This window comes from Lissotriton helveticus, chromosome 3_1 (genome assembly GCF_964261635.1).
Source record: "Lissotriton helveticus chromosome 3_1, aLisHel1.1, whole genome shotgun sequence".
Classification (NCBI taxonomy): Eukaryota; Metazoa; Chordata; class Amphibia; order Caudata; family Salamandridae; genus Lissotriton; species Lissotriton helveticus.
This window is the reverse complement of record NC_136061.1, coordinates 287,991,625-288,013,890: the sequence shown is the minus strand read 5'-3', so window position 1 is coordinate 288,013,890 and position 22,266 is coordinate 287,991,625. Positions and strand designations below refer to the sequence as shown.

General features: G+C 46.0%; 1 protein-coding gene across 1 annotated transcript in view; it reads left to right on the top strand.

Moving 5' to 3' along the window:
• BRIP1 (BRCA1 interacting DNA helicase 1) overlaps positions 1–22,266 on the top strand; it is a 1,630,984-nt gene that overhangs the window by 171,756 nt on the left and 1,436,962 nt on the right. Inside the window, exon 5 of the mRNA XM_078679817.1 lies at positions 15,171–15,298. Within this exon, the coding sequence (XP_078535943.1) occupies positions 15,171–15,298 (128 nt within the window). The remainder of the gene's footprint in view (positions 1–15,170; positions 15,299–22,266) is intronic.

The following is a 22,266-nucleotide window of genomic DNA, read 5'->3' as shown; positions in this document are numbered from 1 at the left end:
ATGAACTTTATAATACTCCAGGGGGATGGTAGCAACCTCTTTTTCTACCCGTTAGTAGTGCTGCTTTTGTCGTGTAGAAGTGCAGTTATTCTACATAGCAGATGACCCTTGTCACTGCAGCAAGACGACGCCCAAGCCATTAGGGCTGGCAGTGACTTACAGCAGAGAGGTGTTTGATAGGTTTTAATATGGCAAGGTCATTTCGGCAAACAGAACATCTTTTGTAGCTTGAAATACCCATTGATGTTCTTCCATCAAGTCCAGTGGAACCAGATTTGATCAGATCTCTTAAAGGATCAGTGATGGATAGGAGATTTTTGAAGACCCTCCCATAGTACGTCACAACACCAAGGAATCTGCAGAAATCTGGGACAGAGGACATTGGGAGTGCAGACTTTACATCAGCGACCTTTAGGGTATTGGAGAGGACACCACCAACATAAAAATGGTGTCCGAAGAATATGACATTGAATTTTGGAAACTCCTATTTCGTTTGATTGAGGGTCCAACCGCAGTCTCTTAGGCATGGCAGAAGGCCTGGAAGTCTTGAATTGTAACTATCAGTGATTGTTACATGCACTAAAATCTCATCACTGATGTTAATCACCTCATTTAGTCCTTACAAGACCTCCTTAATGCAGTGTATGTGCTGCACCTGAGATGTCAACATTGGACCTCTTGTATGGCTTCAAACTGAAAGTGCTGAAAGTGGAGGAAGTTCTTATGTAACACAGCTCTGGGGAAAGGAAAATCTTATGGCTCCCTAAGATCCAGTCCACTTTCAAAAACCAATACATTGTTGACTTCTGCTACGAGTTTGTTGAGGTGGCACTCCCTAGTTGATGGCATCGGTATATGTCGGATCACGTGTACTTCGTCTGTCGGTTTTTGTGTCCATAACACCATTTTGGGAGAAACACAGGATGTAGGTTCTCCTATCTGGTCAATGATGTCTGCTGCTTCTAGCTTTTTGTGTTTGGCTTAAACGTTTGGTTGATGATGGAATGCCACTTATTTGTTGGGCAATGGTACCGGATGGTTGGTGCAATAGAGCTGAATGGCCTTCTTGTTCAGATCCCTGATATCACGGAACAGTGAGTCAAAGTTCTGCTAAAGGATATCCAGATCACAGGTATGAGAGCTGTGGGCAGACTGTATGAAGTGTAGCAGTTCAGCAGCTGATGAATGCTATTACGCCTGTGTCATTGACGTAGAATTTGGTGGAGACTGGGTTATCTTGGTTGTGCAGGAGCAGAGTGATGGTACAATAAGTGAAGATGCACTCTTTTGTCTGTTCCAAATTAGGATTTGGACATTACATCGATTAATACAGCCGTGCTGATGACCACAGTGACTATTTATCCATCGATGTGCACTTTTGTTAAGTATACCACTTAGCTTTGCAGAGTCAGGTGGTGTAAACTACTTGTACAGCTCCTTCATTGTCATTCATGTCATCCGCATCAGACGTTGGTTCGGTCATGTTTACTGTCTTGGATCTTGTTGACGACTGAGGGTAGAATGAGCAAGGATTGGCAATCCTTGACAATGTAGTTTATATTCCCACCTGACAATTTTCTTTTTTTGTACTTGCAATGTGTATCCACCAGAGTGTGGGCACACACTTGCATAGTTTCCTCATTGATAGCTCTTGTGGTTTCGAGTACTGCTGGCTTTTGATGGTTGCTTTGTTTACTTGATTAACAGGATCAGCTTTGATTTGGATGGCTAGACCCATTCTCATGTGTGATGCTTTGGAATATGACTGCTCCAGAGAGTGCCTGTGCGTGAGTCGTTGCAACTTTGCTGAAGGACACCCTTGTATCAGATAGACTTGGATTTCTTGCACTCTATCAGTCTGGCATAGGAATATTTTTACAGAGTCTTGCTACCCTTGTCTAACTTGATGTAGCTAGAATTTCTCCTAGTCTGAGTTTACAATAGGGGTGAAGTTGGCAAGTGCCACACTGGTATGGTTATACAGTAGGCCAACTTCAGGAGGGGGCAAAGCAGTTTGAAGAACCATTTCCCTTCCAAATAGAGAAGCAGAGGCCTTTTCTTGTCATCATCTTCTCTGGTAGCAACCATCACCTCCATTTTGGGGCCTAAGATGAGGGTGTGCCAGACAGCTTCAAAGGGAGCATTTAAGAAATTATGGTCATGTCCGCCCCACGGTGGGGAAACCCAACACTTACCTGAAGCTGAGGAAGAAATCCAGCCAGATGCAGCCAAAGATCACATGAGCACCACTGCAGGCATTGAAGCTTGAGGTCGACTGGTTAGAGAGGTGAAAGTAGCAGAAAGTCCTCACAGCGTACCCGGAGTAGGAGGGCAGCCCTGCTGAGGTGGAGCACCAACCCACATGTATGTGCAGATTGTAAATAGATTAAGTCTGGTTGTATGACAGTCATTTGGCAGGCAAAGGTGTACTCAACCATTCCTTATCAGATACATTTCTCACAGAACAATAATAGATCTATAGGCACAGTGGTGATTATAGTGCATGTTGGAAGAGCCTTTGCACAAGCTGACCAACGTGTTTTACATTCAACCGAAATCACAGACTAAACCGTTTATCCTTTAAAATGTGGTGAATAATTGAAACAAGGGATTAGTATCTGCATGGGTCACACACTACGTTCCAGAATACCTGACTTTAGGTGGCCAAAGGTGGAGTTACGAAGCCTGGGGTCATTGAGCTGGTGGGCTTGCTTTTGTCCTACCTACTACTTGCACTTATCTACGTGGCAGCACCAGCATTGTGCTCATAACCCCACTGGGGCCAAGATGGCGGAGTTGGATGAGTTAATGTCATGGCAAAAGATGCTCCATCATGCTAATCCAAAACTTGAGTAAAAGAAAGTAAAGAGTATGTGAATAAAACCAGAAGTGATGTCCAGAGCCCTTTAGTTGCCAATAAAGTACTGGAAAATTAAATCAAGTCCAATCAAAACAGAACTAAGCAATTTAAATAATTAACATAGTAAGCTAACAAAGAGAAGAATAACGGGGGGGCAGACTCTCCATACGTACAAGAAATAGCCTCATCTTGTACAGCTGCTGCATCTAGCAAATATTGTCTCGAAAACATTCGCCTGTCTGTCCACCAAGCATATACCAAGTTTTAACATTGGGCTCTTTTTTTCCCAAAATTCCTCATTTATGATTTTTATTTTGAGCCGATGCACAAACAAATTTTTGCTCTGGAAAATGCATTTAAACTAATTAGATGAAGACAGACTTTGTCAGAGGCGAGCTCCATACAGTTTTTCATAGAAACAAGGTGATGATGAGAATACATCATTTTAATCCTGCCTAAGGCTCTCAGATGTTCATGTGACCCAAACTGTCAGAGTTCAAAGTCCATCAGCTCAAGCAGAGCATTCTCTACAAATGGATATCAAAAGGATTTCTTGGAAAGTGGTAAGGTAGCCTTTTCAGACGAGTGACTCCTAAAAATGTGATCATTTTGGACATTCAGTCAAAATGTCGTCTGTATGGATTGTCAGTTCCTTAAAATTGTGCAGCCAAAAAGATACCTGGGCTCTTCAAACAATTCCAAGTCCCAATTCGACTGGTCCTAGAACTGATAATGTGACACTAATTCATAGAATTCTTTTAACTGATATATGTAGAGCCGCACCCTCATCATTGGTTCATACCTTTTGTGTACGTTATAGATTTGTGACACAGAATATGATTCTTAAGTTGATCGGACGCCCCTTATATATCTTTTAGTTATGCAGTTCCATTCATCCTCGTCATTTTGCATTGAAGTTCTTTTTGGAATTTGTTATAAATCTGGGGGAGGGTCCCTACTTGGAGAAGGAAAAGTTAGTTATCTATAACAATAGTTTTTTCCCAAATTAATAACTGGCCCTGCCTACCACCCCTTTATTGAGGTTGGTTACAGTTCCAATGCTGAAAACCCTGCAGTAAAATAGCTTCAGCGGCGGCTATCTCTCAGAAAAAGTAGGTTCCACTTACCTTAAAAAACAACATTTAAGGAACCAGTCTTACTTTTTTAGTTAAAACTATTTTTACTTTCATTTTTTATTATGAAAAATAATATATTTTTAAAAAACTAGAAGCAAACAAAACATTTTTGTGTTGTTGTTTAAATGTAAAATACAATTGTGGGTTATGTTTGAGGCCCAGATTGAAGGCTGGAAATGATTCAAAAGATGAGGGATATGAGAAAGATACCTTCCCTGGAGAACTGTTGTTACAGGTACCTAACTTTTCCGTTTTAGGTAACAATGTCTTTACTAAAACCTTACCTTTTGACTAACCTAAATATATTTTTATGTTCCTTTACTATAGACAACTAAATAGGATATAGTCTTTAGCTTTCAACAAACATTTCATATTTGAAATAAGCCAGCCGACCACATATAATCTACAAAAATATATAAAAGTGATGTACGCTTTGTCCGAATTTTGACATGCTCTAGTGTCTAGAGACAATGGGTACTCACAAACATTTTCCAAGGGGCCACAAGTTTTGTCTGTGAAGTGACCGAGGGCAGCATTGATGCCAGCCGGGTAGAGGTTAGGCGGTATGGAGTTGGCATTAAGGTGGGTGTAGGTAAAGTGAAGCATAATTGCGAAATGTGAAACCAGAATCCCTGGGATTAATCTCAGCTTCCGCACTGTATTACATTGTGTGACGTTAGGCAATTGTTTTATTTCACTTTCCCTCCTTTTTATTCATTATCACAAATAAGAGGGCCTCAAAATTAATTTTTTAAGGAGGTGCATTGTACAAAACTTTCTCCTGTGTTTCATTTAATAAAATATAATGCTGTTAATTTATAATAGGACGCCAGGTCACCCAAAGAGTGCACATAACAACTGATTTGCCTCTTTAGTTCACCATTGGTATTATTGTCAGGGTGGAGGGAAGAAATAAAGTTTATAAATTCACATTTGAAAACCATCACTTTTAAATTAATACTGGCCAATGCACTGATCTAGTCTGATAAACTAAGGTTACAAGGTTCTGCAGTTAAATTAAATACACTTTTTTAATTTTGAAGAGACAATCATATATTTACACTTTTGCTGCACGATGTCTTTAAAAATAAAGATGTTCTTAAAGTTGAGCAGTGCAGGACTCCCATCAGAATCCAGGGGGAGGGGTAAATGAGCACAAGGCATACATGAATGTCCGGTTCAACACACTGGTCACAGCCATTCTCTGTGTCCAGTATACCACACCTTAACCTTCTTGGAACTTCTAAAGGACATGCACAGTAGGCTGTGGAGGAAAGGGTGTTAATTGCAGGGTGTACACTCAGAGTCCACATGCCAGGGCCATATGTACAAGGCATGGCACCAAATATGTAGCCTGCTACATACCTTTTTTTCCCGGAGTTTTATACAGCGCACACTTGACCCGAAGGCATCAGATATAAGGCGCTTTACATGAGCACCATTTGCCTTACACAAGGACACATGAATTTTTGTTAGGCACGGGGAGATTAAGTGATTTTCCCAGAAACACAGGATATTGAGCGTCATTGCCGAAACTCCAACCCGGTTTACCAGATTTGAGGTCGACCGCCTTGTTAGACCACATCCTCTATCCTTTGCCAGTTCCTGCCTGCAGAAGAGAACAGGTACTCACAGATTAGGCTGTTTGCAGTGGCCACTGGGCAAAGGACATGGCCTTCACCCATGTATTGCGCACTATCCTCCTATGCCAAGAGCTAAAGCTGCTATGCAGGGTCTTTGGCCATCGCCAGCATGCACTAATCCCATGTCTTGACCAAAGGCGATACCCTGTGACCAGTCACTTTGTCTCCCGATTCACTGTGCATGCCCTTTGACAATGGGAAGTGGCCACTGAACACACAATACCATTTTGGTTCTGCCCCAGAACCTATCTTTTGCAGTGTTCCCCAAAGTTCATTCCTGTTCACTCCTGGGTTCTAATTTATGTATTGAACCACTGCGAGACTGTTTAAATAATGTGAGTGTCACAATCCACCGATATGCGGATGGCTCCCAAATTAATCTGAAAATCTTCTGTTATGATGTTTGTGTTCTGAAAACTTGCCTTTCAAAATGTCAAACTGTGGGCCTAATTATGATGTCTGTCGGAATGCCTCCGACGAGATGGTAGATTTGAACTCCATCTGCCGCATTAGGGTGACGGCGGTCGGAGTTTAAACCGGCGGGGGAATCCGACTCGGTTCTGATGGGCTCAAGGACCGCGAGTAGCCTGCCACACGGTGCAGGGATGTGTACAAACTTCCCTTTTCAATATGAGCTTGTGTAATTTCAGCCCGCCGCACCAACTCCCATTGAAGAATGAAAGTTTGCGACCTCACCATTTGCGGCCCCATCCTAATGGGGTTGTCGGAACCGCCCACCTAAGGTCGAGCAGTTTCTTTCCTGAAACTGTGTCGGTCGGAGACATCGTATTTTAGACCCTTTTAGACCTGTATGTCAAACAACTTTGTTAAACTTTGTTAAACTTAACCCTAGCAAGATAGAGTTCATTCTTTTTTGTCTCTACCATAATTATAGATGTAACCACAAATGGCTATTGTGACTGCACTTTTCTCCTTTTTGCCTCACTCTCACCAATGAAAGTAAGCCTATGGCATCTGGCAAGACCGACTCCTTTCCATGAAACTACACATTAAAATAAGTGAGAGCTAATCTCCTCTCCTGAAAAAACAATAGCCCCTGCTCCAACCTAAAGACTTTTGCATAGTCATCCAGGGTCTCTTCATTACAGGGCTGGTTTACGGCTACTCAATTCTGACAAGTGTCTACACGTTCGCCTTGATTCCCTGGAAGCTTTGTTGAACTATGTTGCAAGACTCATTTCTGGGGCTAAGAGATTTGACCACATCACACCTATTAATTAAGAATTACATTGGCTTCTAGTTGAAGCGAAAACTAAATCCAAACGTGTTGCATCATGTTCAAATCTACTTGTGCAAAAACAAGCTTCCTTCTTGTTAGCTGCCTTAATAATCTTAAGAGGATCTAAAACCCTCAGGAGCAAGGAGATCTTTAGACCAATAATTTAACATCCCTCTCAGTTGCCGCCCAGGCATTCTTCTGTGCAGCTCCAACCTTCTGGAACGAACTCTCTTCCCAAACACCTCTGATGTCTTGAGGACCTTTTTCCAACCCTCAGAAAACAAAAAAACTACCTGTTTAAACTATGTTTTGACCTATAACCACCTTTTCCTATTCTTGTTTTCCTCCTGATCCTACTTAACTTGTCCCAACACTAACTCTTTCCATCTGTCCTTGCCTTGCTCCTCTCCAACTGCTTTCACTGTTCTCTCTGTCTCTAACTCCCCTTCAACCTGGATATTTCATTTATTCCTTTGCTGCTGAATGTAATGCAAGTTGTAACCAATTGTTTTTGTCTCTTTGTTCTTGTTCAGCTCCTGATCCCTGTCTATTGTTTCTAATGTAAAGCGCACTGATGCCTATCTAAGCCAGAGTTGTGGTATATAAAAATGTGAAAGAAAATAAATATTGTGTCCCCATGCCTCAAAACCTAATACACGAAGGGTCTGCAAACTGTAGGCAAAGGTCATGCCCAGTGTCCATGGGCCTCCAAAACCCAAAGTTAACAGCGTCTGATCATGTAAAGCGATTACTAGAATCAAGCCATGTTTTCTGACCACACCCTTCATTCCTTCCTTAAGTCTCCAAACCTAAAGAGCAAGGCCTTCAACAGTGGGCTGCACCTATTTCCTTGCCACAGTAGACTCTGAGCACAGCCAAAGGCGTTGTGGAGTGTGCACTTGGAACAGGACATGGACAACAAACGCACTCTGCCCCCAGTCACCTGTCCTCAGTGGCCACTTTGGGACTGAGTATTTAAAAAATATTAGTAAGTTCACAAACCTTTAAAATAGGTTTGTGTGCCTGATATAAAGTGAGGCAGTTTTTTTTATAAATGCCTTTTTCAGTTTACAAACTGCAATTGTAGTTAATAATTATGCTGTAGTTCTACAGCAAAAGGACTTTATTTTTTTAATCCTTCTCAGTAACCTTGTGAGCATTGAGCAGTGGTACTGGAACATTTTTTCGAGGAGGAAGGTTAGCCACGTGGCATTAGCTCAATAAAACCATATACGTTTTGAAAAACAAGGTAATCCAATGTCATCTTTTGGGAGTGGTAGGTCTTGCAATAGTGAAAAATGTAGGAGTTTTTCACTACCAAGACATGTAAAACTTAAAAGTACATGTAAAACTTTTTAAATTCACTGCACCCTGCCCTCTGGGCTGTTCAGGGCCTACCTTAGGGGTGACAGATATGTATTAAAAAGGATGGTGTGTCCATGTTACTCTCTAGAAAGGTTTGTAGACTATTAGCCTACTTTTCGGAATACGCAACATATCCTGTTGAAACTGTGTCGTGGGTTTCATTGCTCATCCGAGGGGACTCGAGGGTAAACTATATTTTTTACGAATGATCTGTTCACCAGGGTGGATGATAATTATATTGAAACTGTTGCATATGTAAGGCTTTTGCTGCTCTCTCTGAGAAGAATTTAAATAAAAATATTTTGAAACAAGCATTGTAAATGCAATAGGTCTCGGATTTATTTGAGTTAGAGCTAATGGCATTGTAAATGGCAATGTCTTTTAGCCATGTGTATGCATGTGGTGTGTAGTGGAATTATGTGGATTGGAATTGTAGCAATGGTGGCATGCTGCGCTTTAGATGAATATGTTTAAAAGTTAAGTGCACCATACTGTGATTGCTACAATAGTTAACTGTGGATGCGTTAACAATTGATGTTTGCACTGATGGCTGGTGGTGTGTGTGCCTGTAGAAATTGTGCACTGCCGGCTGGTGGTGTGTGTGCCTGGTGGAAGCGTGTACTGCCGGCTGGAGGTGTGTGTGCCTGGTGGGAGCGTGCACTGACGGCTGGTGGTGTGTTTGCCTGGTAAAAGCGTGCACAGTCGGCTGGTGGTGTGTGTGCCTGGTGAAAGCGTGCACTGACGGCTTGTGGTGTGTGCCTGGTGAAAACGTACACTGACGGCTGGTGTTGTGTGTACCTGGTGAAAGCGTGCACTGATGGCTGGTGGTGTGTGTGTGTGTGTGTTTGGTGAAAGAGTGCACTGACGTCTGGTGGTGTGTGCCTGGTGGAAGCCTGCACTGACGGCTGGTGGTGTTTGTGCCCAGTGAAAGCGTGCACTGACGGCTGGTGATGTTTGTGCCCGGTGAAAGCATGCACTGACGGCTGGTGGTGTTTGTGCCCAGTGAAAGCATGCACTGATGGCTGGTGGTGTTTGTGCCCGGTGAAAGCGTGCACTGACGGCTGGTGGTGTGTGTGTGTGGTGGTGAGTGTGTGGTGGTGAGTGTGTGGTGGTGAGTGTGTGGTGGTGAGTGTGTGGTGAGTGTGTGGTGGCGAGTGTGTGGTGGCGAGTGTGTGGTGGTGAGTGTGTGGTGGTTAGAATGTGGTGTGAGAGTGTGTGTGTGGTGGTGTGTGTGTGTTGTGGTCTTGTGTGTGGTCTTATGTGTGTGTGTGTGTGTGTGTGTGTGTGGTGGACTTATTTCGTGTTTTCGTATCCTGCACACTCACACACTGCCCCTACACACTCACACACTGCTCACCCTACACACTCACACACTGCTCACTCACACACTGCTCACCCTGCACACACACACACTGCTCACCCTGCACACTCACACACTGCTCACCGTGCACACTCACACACTTCTCACCCTGCACACTCACAGACTGTTCACCCTGCACACTCACACAATAATCACCCTGCACACTCACACACTGCTCACCTTAGACACACACACACTGCTCACCCTACACAGTCTCACACTGCTCACCCTGCACACTCACACACTGCTCACCCTACACACACACACACTGTTCACCCTACACACACACTGTTCACCCTACACACACACTGTTCACCCTACACACTCACACAATGTTCACCCTGCACACTCACACACTGCTCACCCTACAAACTCACAAAATGTTCAACATGGACGCTCACACACTGCTCACCCTGCATGCTCACACACTGCTTACCCTGCATGCTCACACACTGCTCACCCTGCACGCTCACACACTGCTCACCCTGCACACTCACACACTGCTCACCCTACACACTCACACACTGCTCACCCTACATAATGCGAAAAGACCTAGCTTTGCCCTTTGGCCTGTCATGCTGTCACTCTCTTGTCACTCTCACTCTGTTGTCACTCTCACTCTGTTGTCACTCTCACTCTGCTGTCACTCTCACTCTGCTGTCTCTCATGCTGTCACTCTCACTCTGCTGTCTCTCTTGCTGTCACTCTCACTCTGCTGTCACTCTCACTCGTCACTCTCACTCTGCTGTCACTCATGCTGGCACTCTCACTCTGCTGTCACTCTCACTCTGCTGTCACTCATGCTGTCACTCTCACTCTGCTGTCTCTCATGCTGTCACTCTCACTCTGTCACTCTCACTCTGCTGTCTCTCATGGGGTCACTCTCTCATGGGGTCACTCTCTCATGGGGTCACTCTCTCATGGGGTCACTCTCTCATGCTCTCACTCTCTCATGCTCTCACTCTGCTGTAACTCTCACTCTGCTGTCACTCTCACTCTGCTGTCACTCTCACTCTGCTGTCACTCTGCTGTCACTCCCACTCTGCTGTCACTCCCACTCTGCTGTCACTCCCATTCTGCTGTCTCTCATGCTGTCTCTTTATAAATGCCCTCACATGCTGTCTAAACCGCTCCAAAAGACACACCAGCCCTGAGCATCCTCTCTTAGTGAGTGTTGACATGCAAGCTTTAGGTCAGGGCGCCTGGGACTCTCCCGATGTCCTGGAGACTCGTTTCACGTTCCCACCTCCTGCATTTGAGCGGCAGGAAGATATCTGTTGGCCCACATACAGACACACAACTCGCACGCACGCAGACACAGCTGTGGGGTTCCAAGGGGGCCTATGTGATAAACCTCTCTTTCAGCCAGGCCTGGATTTTTTTACCGGCAACATCCTGTCCCTGTAGGGCGATAACAAGTCTACAAGTCCCAGAATGCAACACTCAGTTGCTAAAAAGCAGAACTGGTTAAAGGCTTTACACACACTACAGGTCTTGTAGCATCTGTGCACATGATCGAATAGAAGTAAGAAAAGTGCATAACCTCTTTATTATACTGAACGTTTGCTCAGCTGCTGTAAAGTGTTATGCTTTACAATTAGTGCATTGTGACCAACAAGCGTCCCTCGTGTTCATAGGGGGCACTTGTATTTCAACGTATGCACACAGCATCCCATGCAATATATGGGATTAATGGGATGAGTCAGATGACCGAGCCCCTGAACCTTGGTCAGGAAGCAAAACACTGCCTCTCTGCAGTGATTCGTGGGAAAGCGTGAGGGTGATTCCGATCTGATCTCAGTGCATAAATGTGAACAGGATCATGGAATTCAAAAGCAAGGTCCCCCACCATTTGTAGCATTAACAACATTCGTGTGTGTGTGTCAGCAAGGGTGAGAGGGTGAAGGGTGAGAGGGTGAAGGGGGCAAGGAAGGGGGCTAATGGGCTGTCCGTTAAAAATATCCTCCACGGTATGAATAAAAATGCTTTAAACCAAAAGAAATGAAAGCGCAGAGTCACAGAGGTTGGAGAAAGGTGAGAAGTTTGCTGCTGTTTGCATAACGTTAATACATACAGCTCCGTCCACCCCTCTGAAGATTGGCGCCCTGTGCCTGAGCCCAGCTCGCCCATGCCAAAAGCCGGTGCTGTCTGGGTGCCTGTTTACCAATGAGAAGAAGTGCCGGTACTCTCCCATCAAACGCTTTACAGCAGTGCGAAAAGGTGCTGGTACTTCTGCCCCCTTTCAAATTTAAGAAAGGCATTTAGGACAAAACATTGTAAAATGAAACAATTTCCTGTAGATTACTTATCATAACAAGCATGCTGCCTTCCGTGAAGCCGGCCAGGAACAGAGCAGTCATCGGCGCGCGGCGGAGACACTGGCGCCGTGAGCGTGCGCGCTACCAAATCCGCGCGTGGCCAGCTCTTGTCGCTCCCTCTCCCATTCAGAATGCTGGGCGCGTGCCCAGCTCTTGTCTCCGTTTGTCGCCTAAAACGATTGCTATAGTTCTCTGTCGAGAACGTGCTTCGCGCGTCTCTAAGCCGAGACCTAATAAAAAAGGATGGTTTGGGCATGGCAAAAGGTTTATTTTGCCAGGCCGAAATGGTAGTTTAAAACTGCACACATAGACTGCATGGCAGGCCTGAGACATGTTTGCAGGGCTACCTAAGTGGGTGGCATTATCAAAGTAATATTAATATTGTTCTTTTTTCTTTCATTTATATGCTATAATTTGGATAATGCCTTGCAATTGGGGTATGGAACAACTCTCACCCATATGTACAATTATCAACCTATAGCCACATGGGCAGCGTTAGTTGTGATATAGGTATATACGAACATTGTATTGTATTCATTCATGTCTACATATCGATGGAAAGCAGATTATTGCAAAAATGTTGCAGACAAATATCTCGAATTTATTGTGAAATGTAAAATTAGAATTATTAAAAAAAATGTTGGGTGGCACAATAAGTGCTGCAGGCCCACTAGTAGCATTTCATTTATAGGCCAGAGGTATATGTAGCACAGCTTTACGAGGGGCTTACAGTAAAATAAATATGGCAATTGGGTGTAAGCCAATTCTTTCATGGTTAAGGGAGAGAGCACAAGCACTGTAGCACTGATTAGGAGAAGACGGGCTGCTGATAACTGCACCATAAGTGCACAGTCCTAAGACCAACAGAAACAAGATAAGCAAAATAGGAAGGGAGAAGGCAAAAGGTTTGGAGGAAGACCACCATAAGCTGGCAGGTCTAAAATGATCATACCACAATTTTTAGTTCTCATCATATTCCAGCTTCGAGAGTCCAGAGGGGCCCCATTTTAAAACATGTCTAATCTTTATAAAGGCAAACTGAAAATGTATGTTTGCATTTGAGTGTGATAAGTCACCTTTCATCCTCCTCAATGGCCAGCATGAGGGCCACTAAAGCTACAAAATATCATCAATTTGCAGCTAGACAAATGTAAAGATAGATTTAAAGAATGAAAGAATATGCAATGGGCTGTAAGAAATATTGTCTGTTTAGTTATGATTTACTTATGAATATGTGGCAAAGGCTGCTCAGAAAAAAAACTCTTCTTAAATTGGGCCCCCCCACCTGACCCCCCCGAAGTGTCTCCAAGCCTGGGAGTGCTGCAACACCCCTACTTCCAGCGCCACTGCTTATTATGTGTTTGTTGCTTACCTATTTGTGTGTGCATCCCTTCATTTTGGACTGCAGGAGATGATATGAGCCCACAGCAGTTCATTTCTACCTGCACTAGACGTTCATTGAGGATGTTGTCGTCTGTCCATTCCCTCACAATAACCATAATTACTGTAGCTATTGCAATCCGCAGTAGGCACAGTAGTATTTGTACTCTTTTAGTCAAGACACCCAGGCTACTGTCAGCTGCCTGTGATGTTATTCTTTGTGCCAAAAGATGAGGGGTAAGAAGGGCTGCTGACAACTGCCCCATGTTTTATGCTCATGTCTCGTGTAGAGGATCCATGAGAGGGTGGTCATTTGTTTGCCTGGTCTAGTCTTGCATAATGACATGGGATGCAGTTGTATCAAAATCTTCTTCCACCCACTCTTTGGCCTGGTCTGACTGTAGACAAGGACCTCTCCTCCCCACCCTTGCCTAACGTCCAGGGAGTTGGATGACTGAGCGCCATATCTAATGTTTGGGGGAATGGATACTCCGTCACAAAAGTGGTGGATCTTCCATTAACAGTCCTTACAAACAAACCACAGCCTATGGCAGGTGTAATACAGCGAACACGATATGTGCCACGTTTTGACAGAGTATTCCCTGTGCCCAACTCGAAATAAGTCCCTAAGTCTTATAACTCCCTGGCTGGGGAGGAGAGGGTCTTGCCCCAACAATGCCCACCACAGCCACCATCATACACAAGCACACCTACCATTGTACACCAAAACAACTACTACATACACCAACCATCAAGGATCCAGACAACCAGCATTTACCTGTGGTTTACGGTGTCACTCTCAGAACATTCACCTCCATGTATCATTTTACAAACTTACAAACATAATCAATGAATCCCTCGAATATATATTATTTTAAACTTTGACAAATAATAAGAGTTAAGGTTGACTTAGTACAAAGGCGTTGTAACAGGAGATGAAGGTAGAACCTTAACTTGTTAATTTCTACACTTTTTTTTGTTTTTGTGATGGCCAGTTATAGTTGTTGCTACCACCTTTTCTCTAACGCACCCCAGACCATGTTTTTTTATTTCATAGATTGACTGTGGGTCCGTTAAGGATGCCGTGATGCTAAATACCATAACCAGTCGGTTACAGTGGCTTTAATTTTTCATGTCTCAAACATAACTTCCTCAACATCGCGATCCACGTAATGATGTGATTTATTTGTCAATCATGGTTACTGCCTCAAAACCAACAAGTGGTTACGGTTACTTTAATCAGGGTGGCAGTTTCTGACTGACCTCTTGCAGTTTGTGAACTTTATGTGAATTTGATCTTATTTGGTTATAGAATCATGTAGAGAATCATGTATAGTTCGACTCACCTTTAGTAAAATGTTTTCCCCTCCCTAATTGTCATCAGCCACACGTATGCGATTCGCATTCTGGTTCTCAGCCCCTTCACATTTGAAGGTGGTGTTATTTAGAAAAGTGTGGTCCTCTGCAAACAGAAGGCAGGTCATTTTATGTACCTTTACGATGTGTGTGAAATTGTGCACCCAGCATGCAGTTTTCTTTTGATTGACGTTTAGAATTTGCATTTGTGGTGCCCCCCTAGTGACATGAGGTCTTACCTGACACTTTCAGACAGGCTTGGATTTGGACTCTGAAGCCCTGCACACTATTTTGAGACCTCCAGTCGTGCTCTAATGTTGTAAGTGTGGTCCAACGTAGAGGCTTTAGTATTGTGTACGGTAGTGTTGACTAAAATTCTAGAGCTTTCCGAAACCGTCCAACATAACGCGGGTCTACTTCACAGGTGTAGTTCCAACAAATGCACCCTAGTGTTGTGCTGCTTCAATAAGATTACTGACTGTGACCTCACTTGTACTTTATTTCTGTTTCAGATGCAAGTGGCACAAAGCCTACTCTAGCTTCCAAATTATTTGCCAAGAAACAGTCCTGCGACGGACATGGCGATGATGATTTTCAAATGGACCGCAAAAGAATCCGTCCATTAGACACGGAGCAGGAGGTAAGGAAAATATGTTGGCTGAGAAGTAGAGGTGAAACAAGGCTGCCAAATCTAGGGTCATTTTTCAGTGTACTGCGAATTAGCTGGGTCATGTCACAGGCATTAGACCCTTTTATATGCTCATATTTCAGCTGTTGGTTGCACATGAGTTCACTGTTGCAGCATACAATGGACTGCCACCAAGACGGATGACCCAAGCGAGCTGTTGTACCTTGCATGCTTGCGGCCTCAATCCCTGCCTGCTAGTTTGCTTAGTCCTTCTCTCAAAACAATTTGCATTGAAGCAAAAGCCCCCTTTTGCCCGTAGCACTTTCCTATTATGTTAAAAGTTGAAAGAGGGCCTTTGAGTCACCCTGTCGCCCGTGTTGACGAGTTGCTAGAGTGCCGTCCTCAGTGTTTTTACAGAAATGATTTTCCAAACAAGGAACTGCAAACAGTGTGTTCCGCTCTTGTCCACTCAGGGCAGTTCCTGTGTGTTGTGGGTGCTATGTGTGCTTTCCTTTGTTTTATGAGTGCACTTACTTAAAGGTGAGGAGGCAGTTAGTAACACAGGGGGCATAGAGAACCTTTGCAGCGTCCAGTCGCTGACTCCTAGTGGGAGCCGCCCCCAACGCACACCTCTTGTTAAAATGCAGGATTGGTCGCCATTTCTGACAACAGAAGTCCTAGGACCGCTGAACGAAAAGAAGACCATCATCGAAAAGTCTCCAGTCCCAAAGCAGCATTCACTAAAATAAGAAGCACATTTCAGACACAGAAGAAACGACCTAGAAGGGAAAAGGCAGCACCATCAACACCAATAACCATTTAAATGAGTTTTTGCAAAGCTAATAGGTCTGCCCTGGGAAGCTAGGGCAATAGAGTTTTTTATTGGGAACATGTTCCACAAAAAACCCAAATGATGGAAAAAATGCATGCTGTCGTGCTGTCTAAACATAGGCGTGCAATAACATTTTTACAATTAGAAATCCTTGTTAGTGTCAATGCATATCACAGGAAACGGTTCTTTTTTATTGGTGCAAAGAAGAAGTACTGTTGGAAAGGAATTATTGTAACCTAAAGACATAGTTTAGATACATAAGTATAACTAAAAATGATCAGAAATCAAACGGGAAAAGCATTATCAGGCCCACTGTACACTTCTTTATAGTTGCATATAAACAGTGATCAGTGAAAAATGCCACATGGTCAGCGACTAGCTGCCGCCTCCCCCCCAATCCGGCACCCAACACCCAGGAATGTGGACACGAGACGTGTTTTACTTTTTGGAAGGCGGGCGCTAGTCGCCCGGCCGTATTTATTAAAGTATGAAATTAAAAAAGGTTTTAATTGCATAATCAACAATGAATACAAAAATCAGCAGGACATTTAATTATACAATTCTTATCAACAAGTTTGAGAGCCTGACCTTAACAAAACTCTAATACATGTTGTTCCTAGCTTAAACTAAACATCCTAAACTTGATTTTTGTACATTTCTGGCCATATGGCAGGGTCACTACCGGTGTCAAGTCCTACAAGCTGCGCCTCCCCCCTAGAAGTGCGCATGGGCAGTGTTACCCCGGGAGTTGCCCGGTCTACGCCCTAAACTCCATTTACCCACTAAAGGAGGGCCCTTACTCTGCGCCGGTGGCGTCATGAGTCCACGCGCGCGGGGTGGCTACCAGCCTAAGGAAAGCGTGAACTACTCCTACCCGCGCTCCTTTGCCTATTACCTTGCCCCTGGAGTTCTGGGAGTGGCCCGCAGGCCCCTCCCCCTGGGCGGGAACCTCCATAGGATGATGCCCGCCCCCTCAGACCTCAAATATGTGCTCACCGATAATGACCTTACCGCATGCCCCATACCTAATAAATACGACGACCTATGGAAAAAAAAAAAAAAAAATTCTAAAGGACAGCTACACTGGCTAATAAATAACAGTATCAACGTATAGCTTGAAGGGAAAAAAGGCCTAACAACACATGGCATTAAATTACAATTCACTTCACACATGTTTCGCCAAATGACAATATCAACGTATAGCTACAAAGGGAAAAAAGGCCTAAAGACACGTAGCTTCAAATACAATTCACAGCACACATATTTTGCTAAAAGGGGAAAAATTCCTAAACAAACGCATCACAAAATACCCCAACAGCCCACTCTCTCCTGTGGTCCGTACCTTCGAAACTTACCATTCAACCCGACATAACACTGCTCAAAACTTTGTTCCAAGGGATGGTGGGTGGGAAAACAAAGAAGCCCCGAACGCGGGGCACGACGTTCAGCGAGGGAGCGTCCAGGGACAAGGGGGTCTCCTGGGCGCTCCCTACCTCTTATTCCCGAGGGGCCGGTCGGCCCCTCCTATCGCCCGTCCCCCCTGACCCGGACCCACTAAATTGAATCCGGGTCAGGAGGGCCGCCGGCCAATCGGCGGTAGGCCGCACCCCCTCAGGGCACGCCCCCACCGCCGAATGACCTCAAGGGGGAAGAGGGGGGCGACGGTCGCCGCGCCGCCATGCGTGCGGGGGGGCCGAGGGCCCCCCCTTTTCACATGGTCAGCGACTAGCTGCCGCCTCCCCCCCAATCCGGCACCCAACACCCAGGAATGTGGACACGAGACGTGTTTTACTTTTTGGAAGGCGGGCGCTAGTCGCCCGGCCGTATTTATTAAAGTATGAAATTAAAAAAGGTTTTAATTGCATAATCAACAATGAATACAAAAATCAGCAGGACATTTAATTATACAATTCTTATCAACAAGTTTGAGAGCCTGACCTTAACAAAACTCTAATACATGTTGTTCCTAGCTTAAACTAAACATCCTAAACTTGATTTTTGTACATTTCTGGCCATATGGCAGGGTCACTACCGGTGTCAAGTCCTACAAGCTGCGCCTCCCCCCTAGAAGTGTGCATGCGCAGTGTTACCCCGGGAGTTGCCCGGTCTACGCCCTAAACTCCATTTACCCACTAAAGGAGGGCCCTTACTCTGCGCCGGTGGCGTCATGAGTCCACGCGCGCGGGGTGGCTACCAGCCTAAGGAAAGCGTGAACTACTCCTACCCGCGCTCCTTTGCCTATTACCTTGCCCCTGGAGTTCTGGGAGTGGCCCGCAGGCCCATCCCCCTGGGCGGGAACCTCCATAGGATGATGCCCGCCCCCTCAGACCTCAAATATGTGCTCACCGATAATGACCTTACCGCCACAGGCCAGCATTGTTAACCGACGATCTGGCCTCCCCCTCTAGCCCCTGCCTTAGGACACCCTCCTCCTTTCAAAACCCTCTAGCCAGGCCCAGATATTGTCAGACCAAAGGACATTACCCTCCTCTGTCAAATGCACCCCGTCCTTCAAGTAATACTTGTGACCCCAGATGCACCCATGAGGTATTGACTGTAACAAGGGGGTCCGAAACAACCTATCCAACCGTGTGTTGATCCTCTTTACCGAGTGATTCAACGCCCTGACCGAATGTCCCCCCCGCCACTGTAGTCGAGGTATGAGTTGTGACCATACTAGTGTGCACCCGGGGCAGATCCTAGCCATCCAACCCGCCGTTGAGATAATCTCCTCAATCAGAATGCGCCTGCCCAGTGTTGCCAAATCATTCTCCCCAAGGTGAAGTATCACCACTGACGGTGGAGATTGCTGGCGTGCTAACAGCCCTTGGAAGAATCCCCTAAACTCGTGAAGACATAACCCCCCTCTGCCAAAGAACGTGATGTCCAACCCTAGTTGTGCCGCCCTTTTCTTCTTGTCACCTGACAGGAAGACACATTCTGCTCGCCTCACATATGAATGACCAACAATCCAGACAGTGTTCTTCGTTATTTCCTGGTCGCCGCTCCGTGCTGGTGAATATTGGCGGTGCCAGACGACAAATTCCTCCCCTGCGTAACAGGTCTGAGAAACTGTAAGAGAGCGGAAAGAGACCAGGCGTGAGTGACAAGTAATCATCGCATGTCAATCCGAACATAACGTTTATAGCATTCTGAAGACCATCTCCCAATTGTCTTCACTCTTTCCACCGGGAGGCCCCCCGCCACCGCCTCAGTTGCTGCCCCAATCCTGAAGGAATGAGAGCCAAAATCTTTAGGGTCAAGACCTGCTTTCCTAACCCCCATCTCCAACACTCTCCTGAATTGATACCTGGTCAAGGGGCTCCCGTCGGCGTGACAGAGCAATGCCCTGCCCGCTGAACCTACCAATAGTCCGTGGAATAATTCTACGTGCCTCACCGGGCAGCACGGGTTGGCGGGGGCCCGTTGCAGAACTATGGTGTGACCCCTAGCTTCTTGGTCGGTTTTTGATTTCTGGATATTCACCCACATGGTGTCCCCCCTTATCGTCACACCAGCCTTTTGCAAGCCGCCTAGTAGGTCTGACTTGGAACCTGTCACAAGTTCGCCAATTCTCAGCGCCCCATAGAATGCCAGGGAGAATGCCGCCTTAAAAAGAAGCACCTCCCACTCCGAGTTACAAACAGTCTCCAGCGTGCCCAGTAAGGCTGTTAGCCGGGCCAATCCAATGGGCTTTCTCTTATCCTTCTGGTGTCCCTGAATACGGCGCCATCCCCTTAAGGCCTTACGTATCATAAAGGTATTAGTGGGATCCCGGAAGCCCCTAGCTTGAGCGAAGAATGACACTGCTGCCCTATGTCTGGTCGCCGCTGCCACCGAGCGCCCCTCCTTATGCATCCATTCTAAATAGGCTGCAAAGCCATCCTCCTTCGCCCAAAGCGCTTCCCACTGTGGCCCCAAGAAAGAACAATAAGACAGAAACGCCCCTTCGTAAGCCGTCTTGGTCCTGGGGGCTAGGCTAGCGACCACGAGGTCCTGTAATCTGGGGCACCAATCTGCCAAAGTACTGCTGGGAAGTGTGCTGGCGAGGGGTCTGCTGTGGGAAGATGCTCCCTGAAAACCTGCATTTTGAAGCGAGAAAGGGAGTCAGCCGCATTGTTTAAAATACCAGGGACATGTTTGGCTCTAAAATTAGCATTCAGTTTAAGGCACCGCAGAACAATTTCTTTGATCAGACGAAGTATGAAAGGACACCGCGCCCCCTGCTGGTTGATACATTCCACCACCGTCATGTTATCTGACCAAAACACCACTGATTGGTTACATAGGTGTTCGGGCCAGACCATCAGTGCCACCCATATTGGGAAGAGTTCAAGGAAGCCAATGTTGCTGATAAGACCCCATGTCTTCCATTCTTCTGGCCACTGTTGAGCGACCCACCTGTTCCCTAGGATGGCGCCAAAGCCCACACTACCGGCCGCATCAGTCCATAGTCCCAACTCCGCCGATGTTGTGAGCGGGCCGGGCCAGACTACCCTACCGTTAAAGTCCTCCAGGAATGCCATCCAAATAAGCATATCCTGGCGAATTTCAGACGATAGGCGCGTGCGGTGGTGCTTTTCCCTCAGCCCCCTCATCGCGTGGGCGATGGAGCGAGAGAAAGGGCGAGCCATGGGGATGATTCTCAGTGCAAAATTCAATTGCCCTACCACCTCCTGTAATTGCTGCAAAGTGACCTTCTCCTTCCGGAGGCATAACTGTAGCGATGTCTTGAATTTGTACACCTTGTCCTTAGGTAATCTAAAACATCCCTCCATTGAGTCAATCTCGATGCCAAGGAATTCTAAGCAGGTGGTCGGGCCCACAGTCTTCCCGGGCGCAAGAGGGACCCCAAAAGCCCGCATGAGCACGCAAAATTCCTGCAATGCCAGTGCGCACTCCTGAGATCCCGCTGTACCGAGGAAGAGGAAATCATCTAAGTAATGCATGACCCCTTGATGGCCCGTCACTTGTCTCATGGCCCATTCAAGAAAGGAACTAAACATCTCAAAGTAGGCGCAAGAAATAGAACAACCCATAGGCATGCATTTGTCCATGTAGAACCTATCCCCAAAGGTGAAACCTAAAAGATGCTGGTCCGACGGGTGGACTGGGAGGAGGCGAAAGGCTGATTCTATGTCTGATTTCGCCATCAGCGCCCCGGGTCCCGTGGCCTGTAATAAGTTAACAGCCTGATCAAAAGAGGCGTACTTAACACTACAGATACCCTCGTCAATGGCATCATTCAGTGACGTCCCCCTAGGTGCTGACAGGTTATGAATCAATCTGAATTGCCCCTTCTCTTTTTTAGGGACAACTCCCAGTGGGGAACACACAAAATTGGGTACTGGCACTTCAGAAAAAGGGCCAGCTATCCTGCCTAATGAAAGCTCCTTGTCAATTTTGGCGGCCACAACAGCCGGATTGTGCTTGACTGACAATTGATTTCTACAGTGCGCACTGCCTGTGTATCCCCCGGCCGGGATCCTAAAACCCTTAGAAAATCCTTCTTGGAGTAGGGTGGCCGATGTGTGGTCTGGGTATCTGTTCAACCATGGAATCATTGCCGCCACATCCACTGGTGTGGGGGGGCCTAACCTGTTTGAATTATAATGGCCTTCCCCTACCCCTCTGACCTGTGTTACCTTGCTTGGACCTACAGGTAGTTTCTGGATGAGAGGGGTGCCCACAGGAGGAACATGCATGTCTAAACTTACACGCGGTCCTTGTGCAGGTGCGCCTATTAAAATCCCAGCACACCCCTTTTTTCTCTGGCCCACCTGCCCTAAACTTCCCAGGTACCTCACTCGTTTGGGGGGGCCGAAAGGGCTGATGCGGTCTAGTGAACACCTTGCCCGCACCGAACTGAGGGGGAGGTGCAGTATCGGAGAACTGTTTGTGCCAAGCCATGGAATCTACCGTGTCCCATGGCAATGATCTGTTGAATTCCAATGCCTTCCTGAAATTGACATCATAACCCTTCCATGCTTCCCCAGAATACTGTTGACTCCACCCCACAATCCTGCTCGAGTAGCATGCCAATGCTGCTTGTAAATCTGGAGGACGCTCCGCTTTAACTGCAGTGAATACAGCCCATGCTTGCATCCAGTTGTTGAGATTTTCCTCAACCCTAAATCTAGTACACTGC